The sequence below is a fragment of the Oncorhynchus mykiss genome, chromosome 32 (genome assembly GCF_013265735.2).
Source record: "Oncorhynchus mykiss isolate Arlee chromosome 32, USDA_OmykA_1.1, whole genome shotgun sequence".
In the NCBI taxonomy this organism is placed as follows: domain Eukaryota; kingdom Metazoa; phylum Chordata; class Actinopteri; order Salmoniformes; family Salmonidae; genus Oncorhynchus; species Oncorhynchus mykiss.
In genome coordinates this window covers 206,086-233,490 of record NC_050572.1, presented here as the reverse complement: position 1 = coordinate 233,490, position 27,405 = coordinate 206,086, and the positions used below count along the sequence as shown (strand labels likewise).

At 44.4% G+C, this 27,405-nt stretch overlaps 1 protein-coding gene across 2 annotated transcripts; it reads left to right on the top strand.

Annotated features, from left to right (window-relative positions):
- Positions 1–637: 637 nt before the first annotated feature.
- Positions 638–27,405, top strand: si:dkey-284p5.3 (uncharacterized protein LOC557830 homolog). Of its 2 annotated transcripts, none has more exons than XM_036970856.1 (4): positions 638–1,103; positions 20,695–20,961; positions 26,619–26,658; positions 26,759–27,405. In XM_036970856.1, the coding sequence occupies exons 1-4, from the start codon at positions 1,010–1,012 to the stop codon at positions 26,763–26,765; spliced, it is 408 nt and encodes a 135-aa protein (XP_036826751.1). In that variant the 5' UTR covers positions 638–1,009; the 3' UTR covers positions 26,766–27,405. The 2 variants fall into 2 exon arrangements, with proteins under 2 accessions (XP_036826751.1, XP_036826752.1); XM_036970857.1 differs by having other exon boundaries at positions 645–1,103; positions 26,622–26,658.

The following is a 27,405-nucleotide window of genomic DNA, read 5'->3' as shown; positions in this document are numbered from 1 at the left end:
TCATCCTCACATACACAACCCCGGAGCCCCACGGGGTGACGCTGTTGTCTCTATTCTGTATAATAACTTTATGATTTGAACAAAATATTTGATGTTATGGAACTTGATAAAGTATTATTTTTCCAAACACCGAAACATTCAGAAGTCAAATATTTCTCTAAAATGTCACACATTTACTTTACTATATGCATCCTAATTGGTTGAATAAACAGCCCATCCATTCATATTTTCCACCCTTTAACAATAAATAATACACCACATAAGAACTGACGTTCTTCACATTCCTATGAGAATAATGTAAATAACATAAATACAAAGTACCAAGCAAAAAGGCAGTAACTCCTCGGAGCGTGAAACTGAGAAAAATGGCTTTTATTTACCTTGGGTTCATAGTAACTTTATACAGTTACTGCTAACATGACCCCTATTTTCTCCAAAACACAATACAATAGAGGCAGGATACTTGTCCACATTATTAAGCATGTATTTAACTTAGCAAAAATTACATGAACACATTTTCGACCAAATTTGCAATTACTGCTTTTTTGCTTGGTAGGGCAGGATGGCTTTCCAGCTATAGTGACGTGACCAATTATTAGAGTGCAATGCTCACGCACGCTAGACAACGTTCCTTCTCTGATCGCATGCACTGAATAATGTAGGTGTCTGTTCTCTGCTGGGTACTGAAACACACCGCAAGCAGACTGTAGCCCAGTATCGACACTATGCAGGCATCACACTGGTGGTAACCTGCTGCTGCCACAACAAGCCGTTGCCCGGTGTATTTAAAACGAGGCATGCGCAAATATGCAATTGTGGAGACCAGTGAAATGACTATATAGCACGGTTCCCCAGCTGGCGTCCCGCTGCTGACTCTAGTTGATGATCCCTGCTGTATAGCCTTCAGTCCTGCTGATTTGAATAGTATCAAGCCCGCGATCAGAGCAACAGACGGCTCTTTGGGGATCTCATTTTCATCCACTTCAGTCCTCTATGTGAGACAAGCAGGATGGGCTGTTCCACGAGTACCCAGACAACAGCGCAGGACACCACCAGACAGCCCAGCTCTAAACCAGAGGAAAGCAATGGAACCAGCACTACAGGTAAGTTCAAATACTAGAATGTCATTATATCATTGATACAACATCCTTGTATTGTTGACACATTATTTTGATGACATAAAAATGTGTCACACAATTTTGTCGCAATTTTTGTTGTTATTTTATACAGTGCCTCCTTGACTTGTTCCACATTTTGTTGTGTTACATTCTGAATTTAAAACGGATTCAATTGAGATGTTGTGTCACTGGCCTACACACAATATCCAATAATGTCAAAGTGGCATTATGTTTTTAGAGTTTCAACCCCTTTGTTATGGCAAGCCTAAATAAGATCTGGAGTAAACACTTGCTTCACATAATACAAGTCACATAATACGTTGTATGGACTCACTCTGAGTGCAGTAGTAGTGTTTAGTATGATTTTATGAAAACTACCTAATGTCTGTACCCAACACATAAATGATCTGTAAGGTCCCTCAGTCGAGCAGTGATTAAAAAATACCTGTTAAATAAACAGACATTGAATATCCCTTTCAGCATGATGAAGTTATTCATTACACTTTGGATGGTGTATCAATACACCCAGTCACTACAAAGATACAGGCGTCCTTCCTAACTCAGTTGCTGGAGAGGAAGGAAACTGCTCTGGGATTTTACAATGGGGCCAATGGTGACTTTAAAACAGTTACAGAGTTTAACGGCTGTGACAGGAGAAAACTGAGGATCAAATCAAATTGTATTGTTCACATACACATGGTTAGCAGATGTTAATGCGAGTGTAACGAAATGCTTGTGCTTCTAGTTCCGAAAGTGCAGCGATAATTAACAAGTAATCTAACAATTCCACAACAACTACCTAATACATACACATCTAAGTAAAGGAATGGAATAAGAATACATATAAATATATGGATGAGCAAATACAAAGCAGGGTGTGCAAGATGCAATAGATGGTATAAAATACAGTTCATACATATGAGATGAGTAATGCAAGATACAGTTGAAGTTGGAAGTTTCTATACACTTAGGTTGGAGTCATTAAAACTATTTTTTTAACCACTCCACAAATTTCTTGTTCACAAACTATAGTTTTGGTAAGTTGGTTAGGACATCTACTTTGTGCATGACACAAGTCATTTTTTTCAACAATTGTTTAAAGACAGATTATTTCACTTATAATTTACTATATCACAATTCCAGTGGGTCAGAAGTTTACATACACTAAGTTGACTATGCATTTAAACAGCTTGGAAAATTCCAGAAAATAATGTAATTGCTTTAGAAGCTTCTGATAGGCTAATTGACATAATTTGAGTCAATTGGAGGTGTACCTGTGGATGTATTTCAAGGCCTACCTTCAAACTCAGTGCCTATCGCTTGCCATCATGGGAAAATCGAAAGAAATCAGCCAAGACCTCAGAAAAAAATTGTAGACCTCCACAAGTCTGGTTTATCCTTGGAAGCAATTTCCAAACGCCTGAAGATACCACGGTCATCTGTACAAACAATAGTACGCAAGTATAAACACCATGGGACCACGCAGCCATCATACCGCTCAGGAAAGAGACGTGTTCTGTCTCCTAGAGATGAACGTACTTTGGTGCGAAAGGTGCAAATCAATCCCAGAACAACAGCAAAGGACCTTGTGAAGATGCTAGAGGAAGCAGGTACAAAAGTATCTATAGCCACAGTAAAACAAGTCCTATATCGACATAATCTGATAAGCCGCTCAGCAAGGAAGAAGCCACTGCTCCAAAACCACCATAAAAAAGCCAGACTGTGGTTTGCAACTGCACATGGGGATAGAGATTGTACTTTTGGAGAAATGTCCTCTGGTCTGATGAAACAGTAATAGAACTGTTTGGCCATAATGACCATCATTATGTGTGGGGAAAAAGGGGGAGGCTTGCAAGCCGAAGAACACCATCCCAACCGTAAAGCACGGGGTGGCAGCATCATGTTGTGGGGTGCTTTGCTGCAGGAGGGACTGGGCACTTCACAAAATAGATGGCTTCACGAGGAAGGAAAATTAGGTGGCTATATTGAAGCAACATCTCAAGACATCAGAAGTTAAAGCTTAGTCGCAAATGGGTCTTCCGAATGGACAATGACCCCAAGCATACTTCCAAAGTTGTGGCAAATGGCTTAAGGACAACAAAGTCAAGTTATTGGAGTGGCCATCACAAAGCCCTGACCTCAATCCTATAGACAATATGTGGGCAGAACTGAAAAAGCGTGTGCGGGCAAGGAGGCCTACAAACCTGACTCAGTTACACCAGCTCTGTCAGGAGGAATGGGCCAAAATTCACCCAACTTATTGTGGGAAGCTTGTGGAAGGCTATCCGAAACGTTTGACCCATGTTAAACAATTTAAAGGCAATGCTAACAAATACAATCAATTAGTATGTAAACTTATGACCCACTGGGAATGTGATGAAAGAAATCAAATCTGAAATGAATCATTCTCGCTACTATTATTCTGACATTTCACATTCTTACAATAAAGTGGCGATCCTAACTGACCTAAGCCAAGGAATATTTACTAGGACTAAATGTCAGGATTTGTGAAAAACTGTTTAAATGTACTTGGCTAAGGTGTATGTAAACTTCCGACTTCAACTGTATGTAAACATTATTAAAGTGGCATTGTTTAAAGTGACTAGTGATTCATTTATTAAAATGGCCAATGATTTCAAGTCTGTATGTAGACAGCAGCGTTTCTGTGTTAGTGACGACTATTTAACCGTTTGATGGCCTTCAGATAGAAGCTGTTATTCAGTCTCGCTGTCCCAGCTTTGATGCACCTTTATTGACCTCGCCTTCTAGATGATAGCAGGGATGAACAGGCAGTGGCTCGGGTGGTTGTTGTTCTTGATGATCTTTTTGGCCTTCCTGTGACATCGGGTGCTGTAAATGTTCTAGAGGACAAGTACTGTGCCCCCGGTGTTGCGTTGTGCAGACCGCACCACCCTCTGGAGAGCCCTGCGGTTGTGGGCGGTGCAGTTGCCATACCAGGCAATGATACAGCCCGACAGGATGCTCTCAATTGTGCATCTGTAAAAGTTTGTGAGCGTTTTAGATGACAAGACACATTTCTTCAGCCTCCTGAGGTTGAAGAGGCGCTGTTGTGCCTTCTTCTCCACTCTGTCTGCGTGGGTGGACCCTTTCAGTTTGTCCGTGATGTGTACACCGAGGAACTTAAAACATTCCACCTTCTCCACTGCTGTCCCGTCGATATGGATGGGGGGGTGCTCCCTCTGCTGTTTCCTGAAGTTCACGATAATCTCCTTTCTTTTGTTGACGTTGAGTGGGGAGGTTGTTTTGCTGACACAACACTCCGAGTGCCCTCGCCTCCTCCTCCTCTTGACGTTGTTGGTAATCAAGCCCACTTGTGGGGCCCCAGTGTTGAGGATCATCGAAGTGGAGATGTTGTTTCCTACCTTCACCACCTGGGGGTGGCCCGTCAGGAAGTCCAGGACCCAATTGCACAGGGCAGGGTTGAGACCCAGGGCCTCTAGCTTAATGATGAGCTTGTGTGAGTGTACTATGGTGTTGAAGGCTGAGCTGTAGTCAAAGAACAGCATTCTTACATAGGTATTCCTCTTGTCCAGATGGGATAGGGCAGTGTGATTGCGATTTATCGTCTGTGGACCTATTGAGGCGGTATTGAAATTGAAGTGGGTCTAGGGTGACAGGTAAGGGGGAGGTGATATGATCCTTGACTAGTCTCTCAAAGCACTTCATGATGACAGAAGTGAGTGCTACTAGTCATTTAGCTCAGTTACCTTTGCCTTCTTAGGTACAGGAACAATGGTGGCCATCTTGAAGCATGTGGGGACAGCAGACTGGGATAGGGAGAGATTGAATATGTCCATAAACAGACCAGCCAGCTGGTTTGCTCAGGCTCTGAAGACGCGGCTTGGGATGCCGTCTGGACCGGCAGCCTTGCGAGGGTTAACATGTTTAAATGTCTTACTGACGTGGCCACGAAGAAGGAGAGCTCACAGTTCTTGGAAGTGGGCCACGTCAGTGGCACTGTATTATCCTCAAAGTGGGCAAAGAAGGTGTTCAGTTTGTCTGGAAGCAGGACGTCGGTGTCCGTGACGTGGCTGGTTTTCTTTTTGTTGTCCGTGATTGTCTATAGACCCTTCCACATATGTCTCGTGTCTGTGCCTTTGAATTGCGACTCCACTTTGTCTCTATACTGACATTTCACTTGTTTGATTGCCTTGCGGAGGGAATAACTACACTGTTTGTATTCAGCCATAATCCCAGTCACCTTTCCATGGTTAAATGCAGTGGTTCGCACTTTCAGTTTTGCCCTGAATGCCGCCATCTATTCACGGTTTCTGGTTAGGGTAGGTTTTAATAGTCACAGTGGATACAACATCTCCTATACACTTCCTTATAAATTCACTCCTCGAGTCAGCGTATAGGTCGATGTTGTTCTCTGAGGCTGTCCGGAACATTTTCCAGTCCGTGTGATCAAAACAATCTTGTAGCGTGGCTTTCGATTGGTCAGACCAGCATTGAATAGTCCTTTACCATGGAAGTGATTGCACCACTCTACAAGGCAGCAATTGTGAGTGTACCCATGAGTTTACCAATTGCCTGAGTTAGAGGTTCCAAGCCCATTCTATTAATTGTTTTCTACAACGCCTTGCTTGTTTCAACAAGGAGCAACAAAGTTGAATCACTTTGTTGAGTCCATGTTATCGCAGAAACAGACTCAACCATACGAATGACCGCCCGTCCCATCTTCAGTCAGCTGTTCGTTCTCAAAATAGTTATGACGGTTATTTTATTTCCATGTACTTCTCAACACAGGTACATCCTGTTTGATTTTCTGCCTATAGGAAGGGAGGAGCAAAATGGAGTTGTGGTCAGATTTGCCAATAGGACGGCGGGGGAGGGCCTTGTATGCATCGTGTAAGTTAGAGTAGCAGTGATCCTAATTCAATTGATTGGACATGATATGGAAGGGCGTTGGTCAGGGAGATGACCAAGAAAGCGATGGTCACTCTGACAGAGCTCCAGAGTTCCTCTATGTAGATGGGAGAACCTTCCAAAAGGACAACCATCTCTGCAGCTCCACCAATCAGGCCTTTATGGTAGAGTGGCCAGACGTAAGCCACTCCTCAGTAAAATGCACGACAGCCCGAAGTGAGTTTGCCAAAAGGCACCTAAAGACTCTCAGACCATGAAAAACAAGATTATCACTGTTATCATTTCTCTGAATATCTATGATAGTAAATAGCTATTATATTAATAAGATGTGTAATAGGATTTTCCAGGTGAAAAAAAATGAAAGCATTTGCAAATATCTGTTTTTATTACAATTTGAGAGATTCTACATAGAAGCAGAGAAATGTCTAGCTGTCCTCTTGGAGACATGCCCTTAATATCCTAATCAGACAGCACCAAGTGTTCCGTAAACACCAGTCTGAGAGTCTTGCAGGATGTCTAAACCAAAAGGCAGTGACTTTGTCAGCTGCTACAGAATCACACAGTGTTCAACACAATGTCATCAATACAATACAACAGTGAATAATCAGCATGTCCTCAGTCCTTGTACCTCCAGTCTGGTGTCAATCACTATCAACAGATATGAGAACAATCCATAACATTCAAATCAAATTTATTTATATAGCCCTTCTTACATCAGCTGATATATCAAAGTGCTGTACAGAAACCCAGCCTAAAACCCCAAACAGCAAGCAATGTAGGTGTAGAAGCACGGTGGCTAGGAAAAACTCCCTAGAAAGGCCAAAACCTAGGATAAAACCTAGAGAGGAACCAGCCAGTCCTCTTCTGGCTGCCGGGTGGAGATTATAACAGAACATGGCCAAGATGTTCAAATGTTCATAAATGACCAGCATGGTCAAATAACAGTAATCACAGTGAACAGGTCAGGGTTCCATAGCCGCAGGCAGAACAGTTTAAACTGGAGCTGCAGCACGGCCAGGTGGACTGGGGACAGCAAGGAGTCATCATGTCAGGTAGTCCTGAGGCGTGGTCCTAGGGCGCAGGTCCTCCGAGGGAAAGAATGAAAGAGAGAAAGAGAGAATTAGAGAGAGCATACTTAAATTCACACAGGACACCGGATAAGACAGGAGAAATACTCCAGATATAACAGACTGACCCTAGCCCCCCGACACAAACTACTGCAGCATAAATACTGGAGGCTGAGACAGGAGAAATACTCCAGATATAACAGACTGACCCTAGCCCCCCGACACATAAACTACTGCAGCATAAATACTGGAGGCTGAGACAGGAGAAATACTCCAGATATAACAGACTGACCCTAGCCCCCCCGAGACACAAACTACTGCAGCATAAATACTGGAGGCTGAGACAGGAGAAGTACTCCAGATATAACAGACTGACCCTAGCCCCCCGAGACACAAACTACTGCAGCATAAATACTGGAGGCTGAGACAGGAGAAATACTCCAGATATAACAGACTGACCCTAGCCCCCCGAGACACAAACTACTGCAGCATAAATACTGGAGGCTGAGACAGGAGAAATACTCCAGATATAACAGACTGACCCTAGCCCCCCGACACATAAACTACTGCAGCTACTGCAACTATAAATCTAGTGACCATCAACCCCAGAACATGTATTACAGACACTCCAAATACGCTAAACATTGTGTTGCTATAAACGTAATGTTCCCACTGCTGTAAGTGATCCATATCCACTGTTTGGCATTCATAGAAATGTTCTAATCTCTTTCTCTGGGTCAGATGAACATGTGGCACATTTCCTTAGTTTTGCATATGGCTCCTTTAACCTAACTCCTCTCAGGCAGAACAAGGACATTGTCAACTTGCACAAACTACAGAGTGAAAGAATAGTTGTGCTTTGGTTTTTGAGGTGCCACACAGAGAACACCTTGGGCTTGTTTCTGCTTTTATGCCAATGGAACTGTTTTGGTCCCACACCCTCCTGAATGGTTATTTTGTCTCCGTACATGGCATCGCTCTGAGTAAATGTCATCCCACTCAAACTGGCCTTTCTCTTCCCCACCATCTGCATTTTTTTGATCTAAGGTTTGAGTATTGATTTCAAACCGAATCAAAGTTTATTTGTCACGTGCACCGAATACAACAGGTGTAGACCTTACAGTGAAATGCTTCCTTACAGGCTCTAACCAACAGGGCAAAAAAGGTATCAGGTGAACAATAGGTAGATAAAGAAATAAAACAACAGTAAAAAGACAGGCTATATACAGTAGAGAGGCTATATATAGTACAGAGGCTATATACAGTAGAGAGGCTATATACAGTAGGGAGGCTATATACAGTAGAGAGGCTATATACAGTAGAGAGGCTATATACAGTAGGGAGGCTATATACAGTAGGGAGGCTATATACAGTAGGGAGGCTATATACAGTAGAAAGGCTATATACAGTAGGGAGGCTATATACAGTAGAGAGGCTATATACAGTAGAGAGGCTATATACAGTACAGAGGCTATATACAGTAGAGAGGCTATATACAGTAGGGAGGCTATATACAGTAGGGAGGCTATATACAGTAGGGAGGCTATATACAGTAGGGAGGCTATATACAGTAGAGAGGCTATATACAGTAGAGGCTATATACAGTAGAGAGGCTATATACAGTAGAGAGGCTATATACAGTAGGGAGGCTATATACAGTAGGGAGGCTATATACAGTAGAAAGGCTATATACAGTAGGGAGGCTATATACAGTAGAGGCTATATACAGTAGAAAGGCTATATACAGTAGAGAGGCTATATACAGTAGAGGCTATATACAGTAGAGAGGTTATATACAGTAGAGAGGCTATATACAGTAGGGAGGCTATATACAGTAGGGAGGCTATATACAGTAGAAAGGCTATATACAGTAGGGAGGCTATATACAGTAGGGAGGCTATATACAGTAGAGGCTATATACAGTAGAGAGGCTATATACAGTAGAGAGGCTATATACAGTAGAGAGGCTATATACAGTAGAGAGGCTATATACAGTAGAGAGGCTACATACAGACACTGGTTAGTCAGGTTGATTGACGTAGTATGTACATGTAGATATGGTTAAGGTGACTATGCATATATGATGAACAGAGAGTAGCAGTAGTGTAAAAGAGGGGGTTGGTTTCTGAGGGATGTTAGTGTGAAGTTGTGCATTCAATGCAAATGTTTGTTCATGAATGCAAATGGTTTGTAAAAGTTGTGTAGGTCTAGTATAAATGTAGATACTCCTGCAAGTAGAAGAATGTATTCTCAGCAAAAAAAGAAACGTCCCTTTTTCAGAACCCTGTCTTTCAAAGATAATTCATAAAAATCCAAATAACTTCACAGATCTTCATTGTAAAGGGTTTAAACACTGTTTCCCATGCTTGTTCAATGAACCATAAACAATTAATGAACATGCACCTGTGGAACGGTCGTTAAGACACTAACAGCTTACAGACGGTAGGCAATTAAGGTCACAGTTATGAAAACTTAGGACACTAAAGAGGCTTTTCTACTGACTCTGAAAAACACAAAAATAAAGATGCCCTGCTCATCTGCGTGAACGTGCCTTAGGCATGCTGCACGGAGGCATGAGGACTGCAGATGTGGCCAGGGCAATAAATTGCAATGTCCGTACTGTGAGACTCATAAAACAGCGCTACAGGGAGACAGGACGGACAGCTGATCGTCCTCGCAGTGGCAGACCACGTGTAACACCTGCACAGGATCGGTACATCCGAACACCACACCTGCGGGACAGGTATAGAATGGCAACAACAACTGCCCGAGTTACACCAGGAACGCACAATCCCTCCATCAGTGCTCAGACTGTCCGTAATAGGCTGAGAGAGGCTGGACTGAGGGCTTGTAGGCCTGTTGTAGGCAGGTCCTCGCAAGACACCAGACAGGAACATTAGTGTTCTACCATGGCCAGCGAAGAGCCCGGATCGCAATCCCATTGAGCACGTCTGGGACCTGTTGGATCGGAGGGTGAGGGCTAGGGCCATTCCCCCCCAGAAATGTCTGGGAACTTGCAGGTGCCTTGGTGGAAGAGTGGGGTAACATCTCACAGCAAGAACTGGCAAATCTGGTGCAGTCTATGAGGAGGAGATGCACTGCAGTACTTAATGCAGCTGGTGGCCACACCAGATACCGACTGTTACTTTTGATTTTGACCCCCCCTTTGTTCAGGGACACATTATTCCATTTCTGTTAGTCACATGTCTGTGGAACTTGTTCAGTGTATGTCTCCGTTGTTGAATCTTGTTATGTTCATACAAATATTTACACATGTTAAGTTTGCTGAAAATAAACGCAGTTGACAGTGAGGATGTTTCTTTTTCTTTTTTTTCTCTTAGTTTAGATACTCCTGCTAGTAGATTCATGTAGATACTCCTGCTAGTAGATTCATGTAGATACTCCTGCTAGTAGATTCATGTAGACCTCCACAAGTCTGGTTCATCCTTGGAAGCAATTTCCAAACGACTGCTATGCCCGGTCTCATATCCCTTAGTCTTGGCCTCCAGGCTTCACATCCCTGTACACACATTCCTGTTCTAGGAACCATGGGCTGTGGTGGGTGAGGAAGTTAATCTGTGTTAGCGTGAGGTCTGTGTTTCATATGATCATTAACTGGGTATTTTTCGCTTTTCTTCCTGTGGTTAAAATGGTGTGTTAGACCAACTTGATTTAGACAGTGCTTGATTTAGACAGTGCTGATACTGCAGTTTGGATAATGCCCAACATACACATGCATGCCTCATCTTTCTCAGGGACATGTGAGACACAAACAACAACACAGTTACACATGGGTTAAACTAACGAATAGTCAATTACATGGGATAAAAAAAACATATAGTCAATTACACAATAGAAAAATCTATATAGGGTGTGTGCAAATGTAGTAAGATTAGGGAGGTAAGGCAATAAATAGGCCGTGGAGGCAAAGTAATTACAATTTAGGATTAACACTGGAGTGATAGATGTGCAAGTAGAAATACTGGTGTGCAAATGAGCAAAAAAAATACAAAATAACCATATGGGGATGAGGTAGTTGGGTTGGCTATTTACAGATTGGCTGTGTACAGGTCCAGTGATCGGTAAGCTGCTCTGACAGCTGATGCTTATAGTTAGTGAGGGAGATATAAGTCTCCAGTTTCAGTGATTTTTGCATTTCGTTCCAGTCATTGGCAGCAGAGAACTGGAAGGAAAGGTGGCCAAATAGGTGTTGGCTTTGGGGATGACCAGTGAAATATACCTGATGGAGCGTGTGCTACGGGTGGGTGTTGGTATGGTGACCTGAGATAAAGCGAGGCTTCACCTAGCGAAGACTTATAGATGACCTGGAGCCAGTGGGTTTGGCGATGAATATGTAGCGAGCGCCAGCCAACGAGAGCATACAGGTCGCAGTGTTGGGTAGTATATGGGGATTTGGTGACAAAACGGATGGCGCTGTGATAGACTACATCCAGTTTGCTGAGTAGAGTGTTGTAGGCTATTTTGTAAATGGCATCGGCAAAGTCAAGGATCGGTAGGATAGTCAGTTTTACGAGGGTATGTTTGGCAGCATGAGTGAAGGATGCTTTGTTGTGAAATAGGAAGCCAATTCTAGATTTAATTTTGGATTGGAGATGCTTAATGTGAATCTGGAAGGAGAGTTTACAGTCTAACCAAACACCTAGGTATTTGTAGTTGTCCACATATTCTAAGTCAGAACCGCCCAGAGTAGTGATGGGTGGGCGGGTGCAGGCAGCAAACGGTTGAAAAGCATGTATTTGGTTTTACTAGCATTTAAAAGCAGTTGGAGGCCACAGAAGGAGTGTTGTATGGCGTTGATGCTCGTTTGGAGGTTAGTTAACACAGTGTCCAAAGAAGGGCCAGATGTATACAGAACGGTGTCATCTGCGTAGAGCTGGATCAGAGAATCACCAGCAGCAAGAGCGACATCATTGATATACAGATAAAATAGTCTGCCCGAGAATTTAACCCTGTGGCACACACATAGAGACTGCCAGAGGCCTGGACAACAGGCCACCAGATTTGACACACTGAACTCTATCTGAGAAGTAGTTGGTGAACCAGGCAAGGCAGTCATTTGAGAAACCATGGCTATTGAGTCTGCCGATAAGAATGTGGTGATTGACAGAGTCGAATGCCTTGGCCCGGTCAATGAATACGGCTGCACAGTACTGTCTTTAATCGATGGCGGTTTTGATATTGTTTAGGACCTTGCGCGTGGTTGAGGTGCACCCATGACCAGCTCTGAAACCAGATTGCATAGTGGAGAAGGTACGGTGGGATTCAAAATGGTCGGTGATCTGTTTAACTTGGCTTTTGAAGATTTTAGAAAGGCAGGGCAGGATGGATAGACAGTTGAAGTCGAAAGTTTACATACACCTAGGCCAAATACATTTAAACTCAGTTCTTCACAATTCCTGACATTTAATCCTAGTAAAAATTCCCTGTTTTAGGCCAGTTAGGATCACCACTTTATTTTAAGAATGTGAAATGTCAGAATAATAGTAGAGAGAATGATTTATTTCAGCTTTTATTTCTTTCATCACATTCCCAGTGGGTCATAAGTTTACATACACTCAATTAATATTTGTTAGCATTGCCTTTAAATTGTTTAACTTGGGTCAAACGTTTCAGGTAGCCTTCCACAAGCTTCCCACAATAAGTTAGGTGAATTTTGACCCATTCCTCCTGACAGAGCTGGTGTAACTGAGTCAGGTTTGTAGGCCTCCTTGCTCACACACACTTTTTCAGTTTTGCCCACAATTTGTCTATGAGATTGAGGTCAGGGCTTTGTGATGACCACTCCAATACCTTGACTTTGTTGTCCTTAAGCCATTTTGCCACAACTTTGGAAGTATGCTTGGGGTCATTGTCCATTTGGAAGACCCATTTGCGACCAAGCTTTAACTTCCTGACTGATGTCTTGAGATCACCTAATTTTCCTTCATCATGACGCCATCTATTTTGTGAAGTGCACCAGTCCCTTCTGCAGAAAAGCACCCCACAGCATGATGCTGCCACCCCCATACTTCACGGTTAGGATGGGGTTCTTCAGCTTGCAAGCATCCCCCTTTTCCTCCAAACATAACGATGGTCATTATGGCCAAACAGTCATATTTTTGTTTCATCAGACCAGAGGACATTTCTCCAGAAAGTACGATCTTTGTCCCCATGTGCAGTTGCAAACCATAGTCTGGCTTTTTTATGTCGGTTTTGAGGCAGTGGCTTCTTCCTTGCTGGGCGGCAGGTTATGACGATATAGGACTAGTTTTACTGTGAATATAGATACTTTGTACCTGTTTCCTCCAGCATCTTCACAGGGTCCTTTGCTGTTGTTCTGGGATTTTTTATTTAACCGTTATTTAACCAGGCTCATTGAGATTAAAATCTCTTTTTCAAGAGCGCCCTGGCAAAGATAGGCAGCACTAAGTCATTACAAAAAAATTACAGACAGACAACATGAAAAACTAAAAGTAATATAGTAAAAACCATTGAATTCACAAGAGTATAAAACAAATTAAAAACATTGACAGGTCAGGGAATCAGCCTCAAAATCCTTCATCGGTGATTTAAAAACACCAATCGGGACAAATTCTTCCAGTTTAAAAGTATTTTGTAAGGTGTTCCAAGACGATGGCACAGAGGACATAAAAGCCCTTTTACCAAATTCAGTTGGGACATTTGAAACAGTTAGCAGGATAAAGTCCAGCGAATGAAGAGAGTACCCAACACATTTCTGAACAATAAAAATGCTCAAATAAAAAGTTAGTAAACCCAAAATGGCTATATTGATAAAAGTATAGCAGTGCCTGAGCCTACGAGTGAGAAGGCCAGACAACCCTGGTATATAAAGTGCAGTGGTGAGTAAGGGTTTTGCAGTTTAAAATACATCTCAATGCTCCATGGTAAAGGGTGTCAATTGATCTCAAACACTGAGCGGAAGCATTCATACAGTATATAAAATATCCCCATAGTCTAGTAAAGGCATAAATGTAGCTGGTACTAGCCTCCTTCTGGCTTCAAAAGAAAAACAGGCCTTATTCCTAAAATAAAATCCCAATTTCAGCTCCAATTTTTTTTTTTGTAAATTGTTGAATATGCAATTTAAAAGAGAGACCGTCATCAATTAAAATTCCAAGTTATTTATATGAGGTTACAGTCTCAATCTCAATGCCCTGACAGGTAGTAACAGGTGAAAGGTTCAGAGGTCTATTTCTTGCATTAGAAAACACCATTAGTTTAGTTTTGTCAGCATTGAGGATAAGCTTCAATTGACACAAGGCATGTTGAACAGTATAAAAAGCAGTTTGCAAGTTCTGGAAAGCTTTTGTAAGAGACGAGGCACAACAGTAAATAACAGTATCAGCATAAAAATGAATTGTGATACAGTGAATTATAAGTTAAATAATCTGTCTGTAAACAATTATTGTAAAAATTACGTGTGTCATGCACAAAGTAGATGTCCTAACCGGCCAAAAATATGGTTGAAAAACCCGTTTTAATGACTCCAACCTGAGTGTATGTAAATGTACGACTTCAGCTGTAGGTCTATAATAGTTTGGGTCTAGATTGTCTCGCCATTTGAAGAGGGGGATGACCACGGCAGCTTTCCAATCTTTGGAGATCTCAGACGATACGAAGAGAGGTTGAACTGGCTAGTAATAGGGGTTGCAACAATTTCGGGTAGCCAGGTGGAAAGCATGGGCAGCCGTAGAAAAATGCTTATTGAAATGATCTATTATCGTAGATTTATCGGTGGTGATTGTTTCCTAGCCTCAGTGCAGTGGGCAGCTGGGAGGAGGTGCTCTTATTCTGGGACTTTAGTGTCCTAAAACCTTTTGGAACTAGTGCTACAGGATGCACATTTCTGTTTGAAAAAGCTGTCCTTAGCTTTCCTAACTGACTGTGTATTGGTTCCTGACTTCCCTGAAAAGTTGCATATCGCCGGGGCTATTCGATTCTAATGCAGTATGCCACAGGATGTTTTTGTGCTGGTCAAGGGCAGTCAAGTCTGGAGTTAACCCAGGGCTATATCTGTTCTTAGTTCTACATTTTTTGAATGGGGCATGCTTATTTAGGATGGTGAGGAAAGCACTTTTAAAGAGCTACCAGGCGTCCTCTACTGACGGGATGAGGTCTATATCCTTCCAGGATACCTGGGCCAGGTCAATTAGAAAGACCTGCTCGCAGAAGTGTCGGGAGTGTTTGACAGTGATGAGGGGTGGTCGTTTGACCGCGGACCCATTACGGACGTAGGCAATGAAACAGTGATCGCTGAGATCCTGGTTGAAGACAGCAGAGGTGTATTTAGAGGGCAAGTTGGTCAGGATGATATCTATGAGGGTGCCCATGGTTTTAGGGTTGTACCTGGTAGGTTCCTTGATAATTTGTGTGAGATTGAGGGCATCTAGCTTAGATTGTAGGATGGCCGGGGTGTTAAGCATATCCCAGTTTAGGTCACCTAACAGTACGAACTCTGAGGATAGATGGGGGGCAATCAGTTCACATTTGGTGTCCAGGGCACAGCTGGGGGCTGAGGGGGGTCTATAACAAGCGGCAACAGTGAGAATTATTTCTGGAAAGGTGGATATTTAAAAGTAGAAGCACAAATTGTTTGTGCACAGACTTGGAATGTATGACAGAACTCTGCAGGCTATCTCTGCAGTTCTATCTTGTCGGTTTTGGTGGCCTTCCTAAGGCTCGGCTAGGACATCAGAGTTGGCCGAGTGTGCTAAAGCAATGAATAAAACAAACTTAGGGAGGAGGCTTCTGATGTTAACATGCTTGAAACCAAGGCTTATACGGTTACGGAAGTCAACAAATGAGAGCGCCTGGGTAATAGGTGTAGTACTGGGGGCTACAGGGCCTGGGTTAACCTCTACATCACCAGAGGAACAGAGGAGGAGTAGAATACGGGTACGGCTAAAGGATATAAGAACTGGTTGTCTAGTGCGTTGGGGACAGAGAATAAAAGGAGCAGATTTCTGGGCGTGGTAGAATAGATTCAAGGCATAATGTACAGACAAGGGTATGGTAGGATGTGAGTACAGTGGAGGTAAACCTAGGCATTGAATGACGATGAGAGAGGTTGCGTCTCTGGAGGCACCAGATATGCCAGGTGAGGGCCGGGGCCAGCAGATGGGTCTTTTGTGATGTCGCAACGGGAAAAAGCCTGTTGAAACCACCTCGGACGATTACGTCGGCAGACCAGTCGTGATGGATCGGTGGGGCTCCGTGTCGGCAATAAAGGGTCCAGGCCAATTGGCAAAAGAGGTATTGTAGCCCAAGAATTAGCGAGCTGCGATGATCCGGTATAATGATCCAGAGCTTGCGGTAGGAATCCAGAGATGTGGTAGAGAAAAAGCTGTCCGATATGCTCCAGGTTGATATCGCGCTGTGCAGACTGGCAGGTATTAACCGAGCTGAGGCTGGTTGGTGTCCGAGTTAACGGTGAAGACCGCTAGCGGTGGCTAACTGACTACTAGCTAGTAGCTAGTTAGCTGGCTAGCTTCTGATGGGGGTTCCGGATCTAGTATAAAAAATATCAGATCCATACCACATTGGGTGAGGCGAGTTGCAGGAGAGTATATTCAGTCCGTAGATGGAAAGTGAGATTAAAATATATACGAAATACATATGGAAAAAAACTAGGAAAACGATTATTTTCACGGGACAAGACAAAACACACGTCCGACTGCTACGCCATCTTGGATAATAGGATACGAGTTAGGGTTAGACTTTGATATCATTACAGTCCAAGGGAACAAAGGCATTGTAATATCATAATGATACATTATGATAACATTGTAATAGCATTGTAATAACATTGTAATAGCAGAATTGTAATCATATTGTGATAACATTGTAATAACATAGTAACTATGCTAACATTGATAACCTAATAATAACATTGTGATATTATAATAGCATTTAATAACCTCATAGTAACATTGTGATAACATTAAAATAACATTGTGATACCCTTATAATAATATTGTAATAATATGATAACGTTGTGATTACCTTATAATAACATTGCAATAACATAATAACATTGAATATAACCTTATAATAACCTTGTCATAACCTTAGCTGTCTTGTCAAGGAGTAGGGTAAAGTTGCCCCTAGATGCTGATCTTGAGTCAGTTTAGCATTTTCTCAACTAATGGTTAAAGGTGCAATATACAAGATTTTTGCATTGTAATTTCAGAAAAAGTCTAAGACACTGCATCTCAGTGCTAGAGGCGTCACTACAGACCCTGGTTCAGCGGTCTAAGGCACTGCATCTCAGTGCTAGAGGCGTCACTACAGACCCTGGTTCAGCGGTCTAAGGTACTGCATCTCAGTGCTAGAGGCGTCACTACAGACCCTGGTTCAGAGGTCTAAGACACTGCATCTCAGTGTTAAAGGCGTCACTACAGACCCTGGTTCAGCGGTCTAAGACACTGCATCTCAGTGTTAGAGGCGTCTCTACAGACCCTGGTTCAGAGGTCTAAGACATCTCAGTGCTAGAGGCGTCGCTACAGACCCTGGTTCAGAGGTCTAAGACACTGCATCTCAGTGTTAGAGGCGTCTCTACAGACCCTGGTTCAGAGGTCTAAGACATCTCAGTGCTAGAGGCGTCACTACAGACCCTGGTTCAGAGGTCTAAGACACTGCACCTCAGTGTTAGAGGGGTCACTACAGACCCTGGTTCAGAGGTCTAAGACATCTCAGTGCTAGAGGCGTCTCTACAGACCCTGGTTCAGAGGTCTAAGACATCTCAGTGCTAGAGGCGTCACTACTGACCCTGGTTCAGAGGTCTAAGACACTGCATCTCAGTGCTAGAGGCGTCACTACAGACCCTGGTTCAGAGGTCTAAGACACTGCATCTCAGTGCTAGAGGCGTCACTACAGACCCTGGTTCAGCGGTCTAAGGCACTGCATCTCAGTGCTAGAGGTGTCACTACAGACCCTGGTTCAGCGGTCTAAGGCACTGCATCTCAGTGCTAGAGGCGTCACTACAGACCCTGGTTCAGCGGTCTAAGGCACTGCATCTCAGTGCTAGAGGCGTCACTACAGACCCTGGTTCAGAGGTCTAAGACACTGCATCTCAGTGCTAGAGGCGTCACTACAGACCCTGGTTCAGAGGTCTAAGACACTGCATCTCAGTGCTAGAGGCGTCACTACTGACCCTGGTTCAGAGGTCTAAGACACTGCATCTCAGTGCTAGAGGCGTCACTACAGACCCTGGTTCAGAGGTCTAAGACACTGCATCTCAGTGCTAGAGGCGTCACTACAGACCCTGGTTCAGCGGTCTAAGGCACTGCATCTCAGTGCTAGAGGTGTCACTACAGACCCTGGTTCAGCGGTCTAAGGCACAGCATCTCGTGCTAGAGGCGTCACTACAGACCCTGGTTCAGAGGTCTAAGACACTGCATCTCAGTGCTAGAGGCGTCACTACAGACCCTGGTTCAGCGGTCTAAGGCACTGCATCTCAGTGCTAGAGGCGTCACTACAGACCCTGGTTCAGAGGTCTAAGACACTGCATCTCAGTGCTAGAGGCGTCGCTACAGACCCTGGTTCAGAGGTCTAAGACACTGCATCTCAGTGCTAGAGGCGTCACTACAGACCCTGGTTCAGAGGTCTAAGACACTGCATCTCAGTGCTAGAGGCGTCACTACAGACCCTGGTTCAGCGGTCTAAGGCACTGCATCTCAGTGCTAGAGGCGTCACTACAGACCCTGGTTCAGAGGTCTAAGACACTGCATCTCAGTGCTAGAGGCGTCACTACAGACCCTGGTTCAGCGGTCTAAGGCACTGCATCTCAGTGCTAGAGGCGTCACTACAGACCGTGGTTCAGAGGTCTAAGGCACTGCATCTCGGTGCTAGAGGCATCACTACAGACCCTGGTTCAGCGGTCTAAGGCACTGCATCTCGGTGCTAGAGGCGTCACTACTAGACCCCTGGTTCAGCGGTCTAAGGCACTGCATCTCGGTGCTAGAGGCGTCACTACTAGACCCCTGGTTCAGCGGTGTAAGACACTGCATCTCAGTGCTAGAGGCGTCACTACAGACCCTGGTTCAGCGGTCTAAGGCACTGTATCTCAGTGCTAGAAGCATCACTACAGACACCCTGGTTCAAATCCAGGCTGTGTCACAACCGGCCGTGACCAGGAGTCCCAGAGCACAATTAGCCCAGTGTCGTCCGGTGTAGGCCGTCATTGTAAATATAAATGTTTCTTAACCGACTTGCCTAATTTTTTATTTATCTGTTATCTGAGAACACGTTCTCATTTACAGCAACAACCTGGGGAATAGTTACAGGGATGAATGAGCCAATTGTAAACTGGGGATTAATAGGTGACCTTGATGGTTTGAGGGCTGGATTGGGAATTTAGCCAGGACACCAGGGTTAACACCCCTACTCTTACAATAAGTGCCATGGGATCTTTAATGACCTCAGAGAGTCAGGACACCCGTTTAACGTCCCATCCGAAAGATGGCACCCTACACAGGGCAGTGTCCCTAATCTCTGCCCTGGGGCATTGGGATATTTTTTTAGACCAGAGGAAAGAGTGCCTACTACTGGCCCTCCAACACCACTTCCTGCAGCATCTGGTCTCCCTTCCAGGGACTGACCAGGACCAACCCTGCTTAGCTTCAGAAGCAAGCCAGCAGTGGTATGCAGGGTGGTATGCAGGGTGGTATGCTGGGTGGTATGCTGGGTGGTATGCTGGGTGGTATGCTGGGTGGTATGCAGGGTGGTATGCTGGGTGGTATGCTGGGTGGTATGCAGGGTGGTATGCAGGGTGGTATGCAGGGTGGTATGCTGCTGGCCTAATTAAATAAAGGTTAAATAGAAAAAATTGCATGTCAATATCAGACAAGGTAGAATTTAAGTTTGAGGTCTCCCGCTATCTGCATAATATCTCATTGATATGTTAATTCAACCAACCAATAGGAATACATGAACATGAAATACATATTTCTACAGTGTCAAGTGGAAACATAACCAACCGTGTTACACTAGCTGGGCTGTTGACTGAGAAAGAGCTGTGATTGTTTGGTGTTGCTATGAGGTGAAGCATTGTTTGCCAGTTTCACGGCTACTTAATCATGACCTGAAGCCATGTCCTAGTCATCACGTTATAGACACCATTCAGACCCTATGACACTGTTCTAACACTGCTGGTTGCTATATAATTATATAATTGCCTACTTCTCACAGTAAGGTAGAGGGGAGTGACCGTTATTGTCTATTGTTGTAACCGTTGAGCTTGTCTATCAAACATTGAATATTTCAATTGATGTAGATTACTGTAAAGTACTTTGTGGTGGCAGGGTAGCCTAGGGGTTAAGGCGTTGGACTAGGAACCGTAGCTAGGAATCCCCCAGCTGACAAAGTACAAATCTGTCTTTCTGCCCCTGAACAAAGCAGTTAACATGCTGTTCCTAGGCCGTCATTGAAATTAAGAATTTGTCCTGAATTGACATGCCTAGTTAAATAAAGGTAAAATGTAAAAACTTTGTGTTCTTGTTGAGGGCTACATAAATCACATTTTATTGATAAAAGTATTGCTTGATTGACCAATCCTTGAGCTCCCAGCATGTGGCTGATGTTCTGTGTTCCACTGCCAGGGGCGGCTAATGAGAACGGTAAGGTTGCGGAGGACAGTGAGACCATCCCAGATCACACAGTGACCGTAGCAGCCACAGGAGGGGAGGCCCAGTCTGCTCCGGCTGCAGCCCAAGCCGAGGCTCCTGCAGACACCACAGACCCAGCCCCTGCAGCGGAGACCCCGGCCCAGAGTGAGACCCAGCCTGCAGCCGATGCTCCTGCAGCAGCCACTTCCCCCGAGCAGCCAGCCAGCTCTCCAGAGCCTCCCCCTGCAGCCCAGGACCCAGGTGCGTACTGTAGGCACAGACAGACAGTCAGAGGCTGTGTTTACACAGGCAGCCCAATTGTCATATTTTTCCACTAATTGGTATTTTGATCAACCTGATCAGCTCTTTTGCCAATAATTGGGCAAAATATCAGAATTGGACTGCTTCTGTAAACGCAGCCAAAGTGGCCTGTTCAAAACCAACATGATCATGTTCCTCTATCTCCAATGCAAATCACACCTTTCTGCTGGCCTCATATCTGCTCACGGCACACAGGAGGCCTGTTTCAGGATGGACATGGATCAGTTGTGAATGCGTGACAGTTTTGATAAGGATGTAATACCTGTTTGTTCAAGCAGCTGTAAAAACACATTAGGATAGTTTCACCAGACACAGATAAAGCCTAGTCCTTTACAACAAAAAAACACATGATCTCAGTTGAAATAGCTTTTTAGTCAGAGACTTTAGGCTTTAACCTGTCTGACTGGAAATACGTCCCTTACAGTATTAATCCAACAACAAGGTGTAATGACCCTCTCTATTGTCCCATTGACAAGACCAAGTACACAATGTTAATGTACTGCCAATGATCAACAGTAACCTGATAAGTGTTCCACTTAGCCTACTGTAATCCTCAGTGACCCCCTGAACACAGTTAGCTAGGAGCCCAGGTGAATATTCATCTATGTAGACTTTCCCCTGTTCGGCTGTCTCATTACCCTGACTGTTACCAGGGTTATGGATAGGTCTGTTACCAGGGTTATGGATAGGTCTGTTACCAGGGGTATGGATAGGTCTGTTACCAGGGTTATGGATAGGTCTGTTACCAGGGTTATGGATAGATCTGTTACCAGGGTTAGGGATAGGTCTGTTACCAGGGTTATGGATAGGTCTGTTACCAGGGTTAGGGATAGGTCTGTTACCAGGGTTAAGGAATAGGTCTTTAGGGACGGCAGGGTAGCCTAGTGGTTAGAGCGTTGGACTAGTAACCAGAAGGTTGCAACCCCGAGCTGACAAATCTGTCGTTCTGCCCCCTGAACAAGGCAGTTAACCCACTGTTCCTAGGCCGTCATTGAAAATAAGAATTTGTTCTTAACTGACTTGCCTAGTTAAATAAAGGTAAAAAATAAAATAAAATATGTCTGTCACCTGGATGTTCCATGGTGATGGAAGTCATTACTAACATGATCCCTCACTGACCCTAGAGGTTCCATGGTGATGGAAGTCATTACTAACATGATCCCTCACTGACCCTAGAGGTTCCATGGTGATGGAAGTCATTACTAACATGATCCCTCACTGACCCTAGAGGTTCCATGGTGATGGAAGTCATTACTAACATGATCCCTCACTGACCCTGGATGGTGATGGAAGTCATTACTAATCTTGTCAATTTACTTAGTGAGTCCCAATGCAAATGACTGACAAGTCACATGTACTGCGCATTTTGATAGTGTATTTGTCTAATGCAAAGTACCAATAATATGACCGATAAAGGAAAAGTTGGATAGAACCAGTGGGTCTGTATATAGTTGAATAGAACCAGTGGGTCTGTATATAGTTGAATAGAACCAGTGGGCCAGTATATAGTTGAATAGAACCAGTGGGCCAGTATATAGTTGAATAGAACCAGTGGGCCTGTATATAGTTGAATAGAACCAGTGGGCCAGTATATAGTTGAATAGAACCAGTGGGCCAGTATATAGTTGAATAGAACCAGTGGGCCAGTATATAGTTGAATAGAACCAGTGGGCCAGCAGACCTTATATAGTTGAATAGAACTCGTGGTTTTTCTTTATTTTGACTATTTTCTACATTGTAGAATAATAGTGAAGACATCAAAACTATTAAATAACACATATGGAATCATGTAGTAACCAAAAGGGTGTTAAACAAATCAAAATATATTTTATATTTGAGATTCTTCAAAGTAGCCACCCTATGCCTTGATGACAGCATTTCACACTCTTGGCATTCTCTCAACCAGCTTCACCTGGAATGTTTTTCCAACAGTCTTGAAAGTGTTCCCACATATGCTGAGCACTTGTTGGCTGCTTTCTTTCACTCTGCAGTCCAACCCATCCCAAACCATCTCAATTGGAAATAAAATCCACAAATTAACTTTTATCAAAGCACACCCGTTAATTGAAATGCATTCCAGGTGACTACCTCGTGAAGTTTGTTTATCCCATGTGTAACTCTTTATCCCATGTGTTGTTTTTGTCGCACTGCTTTGCTTTATCTTGGCCAGGTCGCAGTTGTAAATGAGAACTTGTTCTCAACTGGCCTACCTGGTTAAATAAGGTGAAATTTAAAAAAAAAAGCTGGTTGAGAAAATGCCAAGAGTGTGCAAAGCTGTCATCAAGGCAAAGGGTGGCTACTTTGAAGAATCTCAAATATAAAACATGTTTTGATTTGTTTAACACCTTTTTGGTTGCTACATGTTTCCATATGTGTTATTTCATAGTTTTGATGTCTTCACTGTTATTCTACAATGTAGAAAATAGTACAAATAAAGAAAAACCCTTGAATCAGTAGGTGTGTCCAAATTATGTATATAGTTGAATTGAACCAGTGGTTCAGTATAGAATCACAGAAAGACACAGAGAGGGACACACAGAGAGGGACACACAGAGACACACAGGGACACAGAGAGACACACAGGGAGACACAGAGAGACACACAGGGACACACAGGGACACAGAGAGAGAGACACAGAGAGAGACACACAGGGACACAAGAGAGAGACACAGAGAGGGACACACAGAGACACAGAGAGACGCACAGACACACACACACACACACAGACACACAGAGAGACACAGAGAGAGAGACACAGAGAGGGACACAGAGAGGGACACAGAGAGAGACACACAGAGACACACAGAGAGAGAGAGACACAGAGAGAGACACAGAGAGACACAGAGAGGGATACACAGATATACACAGAGAGCGACACACAGAGAAACAGAGACACAGAAAGCAATGCAGCCTCTCTGAGGTGCAGAATGATTCACGGCCTGCCAAACCAAACCTAGGGAGCCCTGGTCAGAAGTAGTGCCATACCAAACCTAGGGAGCCCTGGTCAGAAGTAGTGCCAAACCAAACCTAGGGAGCCCTGGTCAGAAGTAGTGCACTACCAAACCTAGGGAGCCCTGGTCAGAAGTAGTGCCATACCAAACCTAGGAAGCCCTGGTCAGAAGTAGTGCACTACCAAACCTAGGAAGCCCTGGTCAGAAGTACTGCCAAACCAAACCTAGGGAGCCCTGGTCAGAAGTAGTGCCAAACCAAACCTAGGAAGCCCTGGTCAGAAGTAGTGCCATACCAAACCTAGGAAGCCCTGGTCAGAAGTAGTGCCATACCAAACCTAGGAAGCCCTGGTCAGAAGTAGTGCCAAACCAAACCTAGGGAGCCCTGGTCAGAAGTAGTGCCAAACCAAACCTAGGGAGCCCTGGTCAGAAGTAGTGCACTACCAAACCTAGGGAGCCCTGGTCAGAAGTAGTGCCATACCAAACCTAGGAAGCCCTGGTCAGAAGTAGTGCACTACCAAACCTAGGAAGCCCTGGTCAGAAGTAGTGCCAAACCAAACCTAGGGAGCCCTGGTCAGAAGTAGTGCCAAACCAAACCTAGGAAGCCCTGGTCAGAAGTAGTGCCATACCAAACCTAGGAAGCCCTGGTCAGAAGTAGTGCCATACCAAACCTAGGAAGCCCTGGTCAGAAGTAGTGCCAAACCAAACCTAGGGAGCCCTGGTCAGAAGTAGTGCCAAACCAAACCTAGGAAGCCCTGGTCAGAAGTAGTGCCATACCAAACCTAGGAAGCCCTGGTCAGAAGTAGTGCCATACCAAACCTAGGAAGCCCTGGTCAGAAGTAGTGCCAAACCAAACCTAGGAAGCCCTGGTCAGAAGTAGTGCCAAACCAAACCTAGGAAGCCCTGGTCAGAAGTAGTGCCAAACCAAACCTAGGAAGCCCTGGTCAGAAGTAGTGCCAAACCAAACCTAGGAAGCCCTGGTCAGAAGTAGTGCCATACCAAACCTAGGGAGCCCTGGTCAGAAGTAGTGCCATACCAAACCTAGGAAGCCCTGGTCAGAAGTAGTGCCAAACCAAACCTAGGAAGCCCTGGTCAGAAGTAATGCCAAACCAAACCTAGGAAGCCCTGGTCAGAAGTAGTGCCAAACCAAACCTAGGAAGCCCTGGTCAGAAGTAGTGCCATACCAAACCTAGGAAGCCCTGGTCAGAAGTAGTGCCATACCAAACCTAGGAAGCCCTGGTCAGAAGTAGTGCCAAACCAAACCTAGGAAGCCCTGGTCAGAAGTAGTGCCATACCTAGGAAGCCCTGGTCAGAAGTAGCGCCAAACCAAACCTAGGAAGCCCTGGTCAGAAGTAGTGCCATACCAAACCTAGGAAGCCCTGGTCAGAAGTAGTGCCCAACCAAACCTAGGAAGCCCTGGTCAGAAGTAGTGCCCAACCAAACCTAGGAAGCCCTGGTCAGAAGTAGTGCCATACCAAACCTAGGAAGCCCTGGTCAGAAGTAGTGCCATACCAAACCTAGGGAGCCCTGGTCAGAAGTAGTGCACTACCAAACCTAGGAAGCCCTGGTCAGAAGTAGTGCCATACCAAACCTAGGAAGCCCTGGTCAGAAGTAGTGCCCAACCAAACCTAGGGAGCCCTGGTCAGAAGTAGTGCACTACCAAACCTAGGAAGCCCTGGTCAGAAGTAGTGCCATACCAAACCTAGGAAGCCCTGGTCAGAAGTAGTGCCCAACCAAACCTAGGGAGCCCTGGTCAGAAGTAGTGCCATACCAAACCTAGGAAGCCCTGGTCAGAAGTAGTGCCATACCAAACCTAGGAAGCCCTGGTCAGAAGTAGTGCCAAACCAAACCTAGGGAGCCCTGGTCAGAAGTAGTGCCATACCAAACCTAGGGAGCCCTGGTCAGAAGTAGTGCCATACCAAACCTAGGGAGCCCTGGTCAGAGGTAGTGCCAAACCAAACCTAGGGAGCCCTGGTCAGAAGTAGTGCCATACCAAACCTAGGAAGCCCTGGTCAGAAGTAGTGCCAAACCAAACCTAGGGAGCCCTGGTCAGAAGTAGTGCCAAACCAAACCTAGGAAGCCCTGGTCAGAAGTAGTGCCAAACCAAACCTAGGAAGCCCTGGTCAGAAGTAGTGCCATACCAAACCTAGGGAGCCCTGGTCAGAAGTAGTGCCCAACCAAACCTAGGGAGCCCTGGTCAGAAGTAGTGCCATACCAAACCTAGGAAGCCCTGGTCAGAAGTAGTGCCATACCAAACCTAGGAAGCCCTGGTCAGAGGTAGTGCCAAACCAAACCTAGGGAGCCCTGGTCAGAAGTAGTGCCATACCAAACCTAGGAAGCCCTGGTCAGAAGTAGTGCCAAACCAAACCTAGGGAGCCCTGGTCAGAAGTAGTGCCAAACCAAACCTAGGAAGCCCTGGTCAGAAGTAGTGCCAAACCAAACCTAGGAAGCCCTGGTCAGAAGTAGTGCACTACAAATAAGGTGCCCTACACTGACTTCAAACAGCAGAAAAGGGACATTGCAGCTTTTGTAGTTCCGGATGTATTTCAGGATTACCCTTCCAGGCCTCTTAACACTTTTTTCACAATACATAACGATTAGTGAATGTAGGTTGATGACTGTTTTGTGTTTGTTCTTGCTCCTGAAAAGCAGCTGAGGTCACAGCAGAGGCCGATACAACTGCAACGAGGTGAGAAGGGTTATTTACATGAAATACAAAGTGAACTTGTTGCTTCATATTTCTTGAATGTCCACCCATTCTAATATGATTTCCCTCGCTTGCATTTTAGCCCCTAGTCAGGGAAAAGAAGCCGGTCTTCCCATTGTTGTGGATGAAGAATCTGCATGAATGTCCTAATTTGAAAGCGAGAGAGGATGACAATATATACACACCACTTGCCTGTTGCCAAGCTGCAGACCAGCTGATCTCTGTGACCAGGATCAATCGGTCATCACTGTGCCTTTTTCCTCTGTAAATACTCTACTTCCTGTGTATTTAGTTGTATTATTAGCATTGTTTATAAAACATTCATTAGATAATTGCTTCAAAGTAACTTATAAATGCTTATTAATATTTGCTTGAATCTAAAATCTACATTTCTGGTGACTAGAGTTCGTATTACAGCCTTGTAACGATGTGGGATCAAGTATGAGGGAAATCAAGTATGTGGGATCAAGTATGTCGGATTAAGCGACCAACACTAATTTGTCAGAATTATTCATTCAGGGACAACTTGAATCCATTTACTCACACATATTTGAGAAATGAAGCCAACAACTATTAGACATTTACATGATGTTTTTACAGCTGGCTTGGATTGTACAACCCATATTATGACCATGTTACGACCATGTTATAAGGGTATATAATATGACCATGTTATTAAGCTCTATGGCCATGTTATAACGGTTTGAATAAAACAGTTACTGAACTCAA

Excerpts from the sequence above, each read along its gene's own strand:
- si:dkey-284p5.3 (XM_036970856.1), top strand. The coding sequence starts at position 1,010 with ATGGGCTGTTCCACGAGTACCCAGACAACAGCGCAGGACACCACCAGA. Across the intron at positions 1,104-20,694 it reads CAATGGAACCAGCACTACAG|GGGCGGCTAATGAGAACGGT; the intron begins GTAAGTTCAAAT and ends TTCCACTGCCAG. Across the intron at positions 20,962-26,618 it reads CCCTGCAGCCCAGGACCCAG|CAGCTGAGGTCACAGCAGAG; the intron begins GTGCGTACTGTA and ends GCTCCTGAAAAG.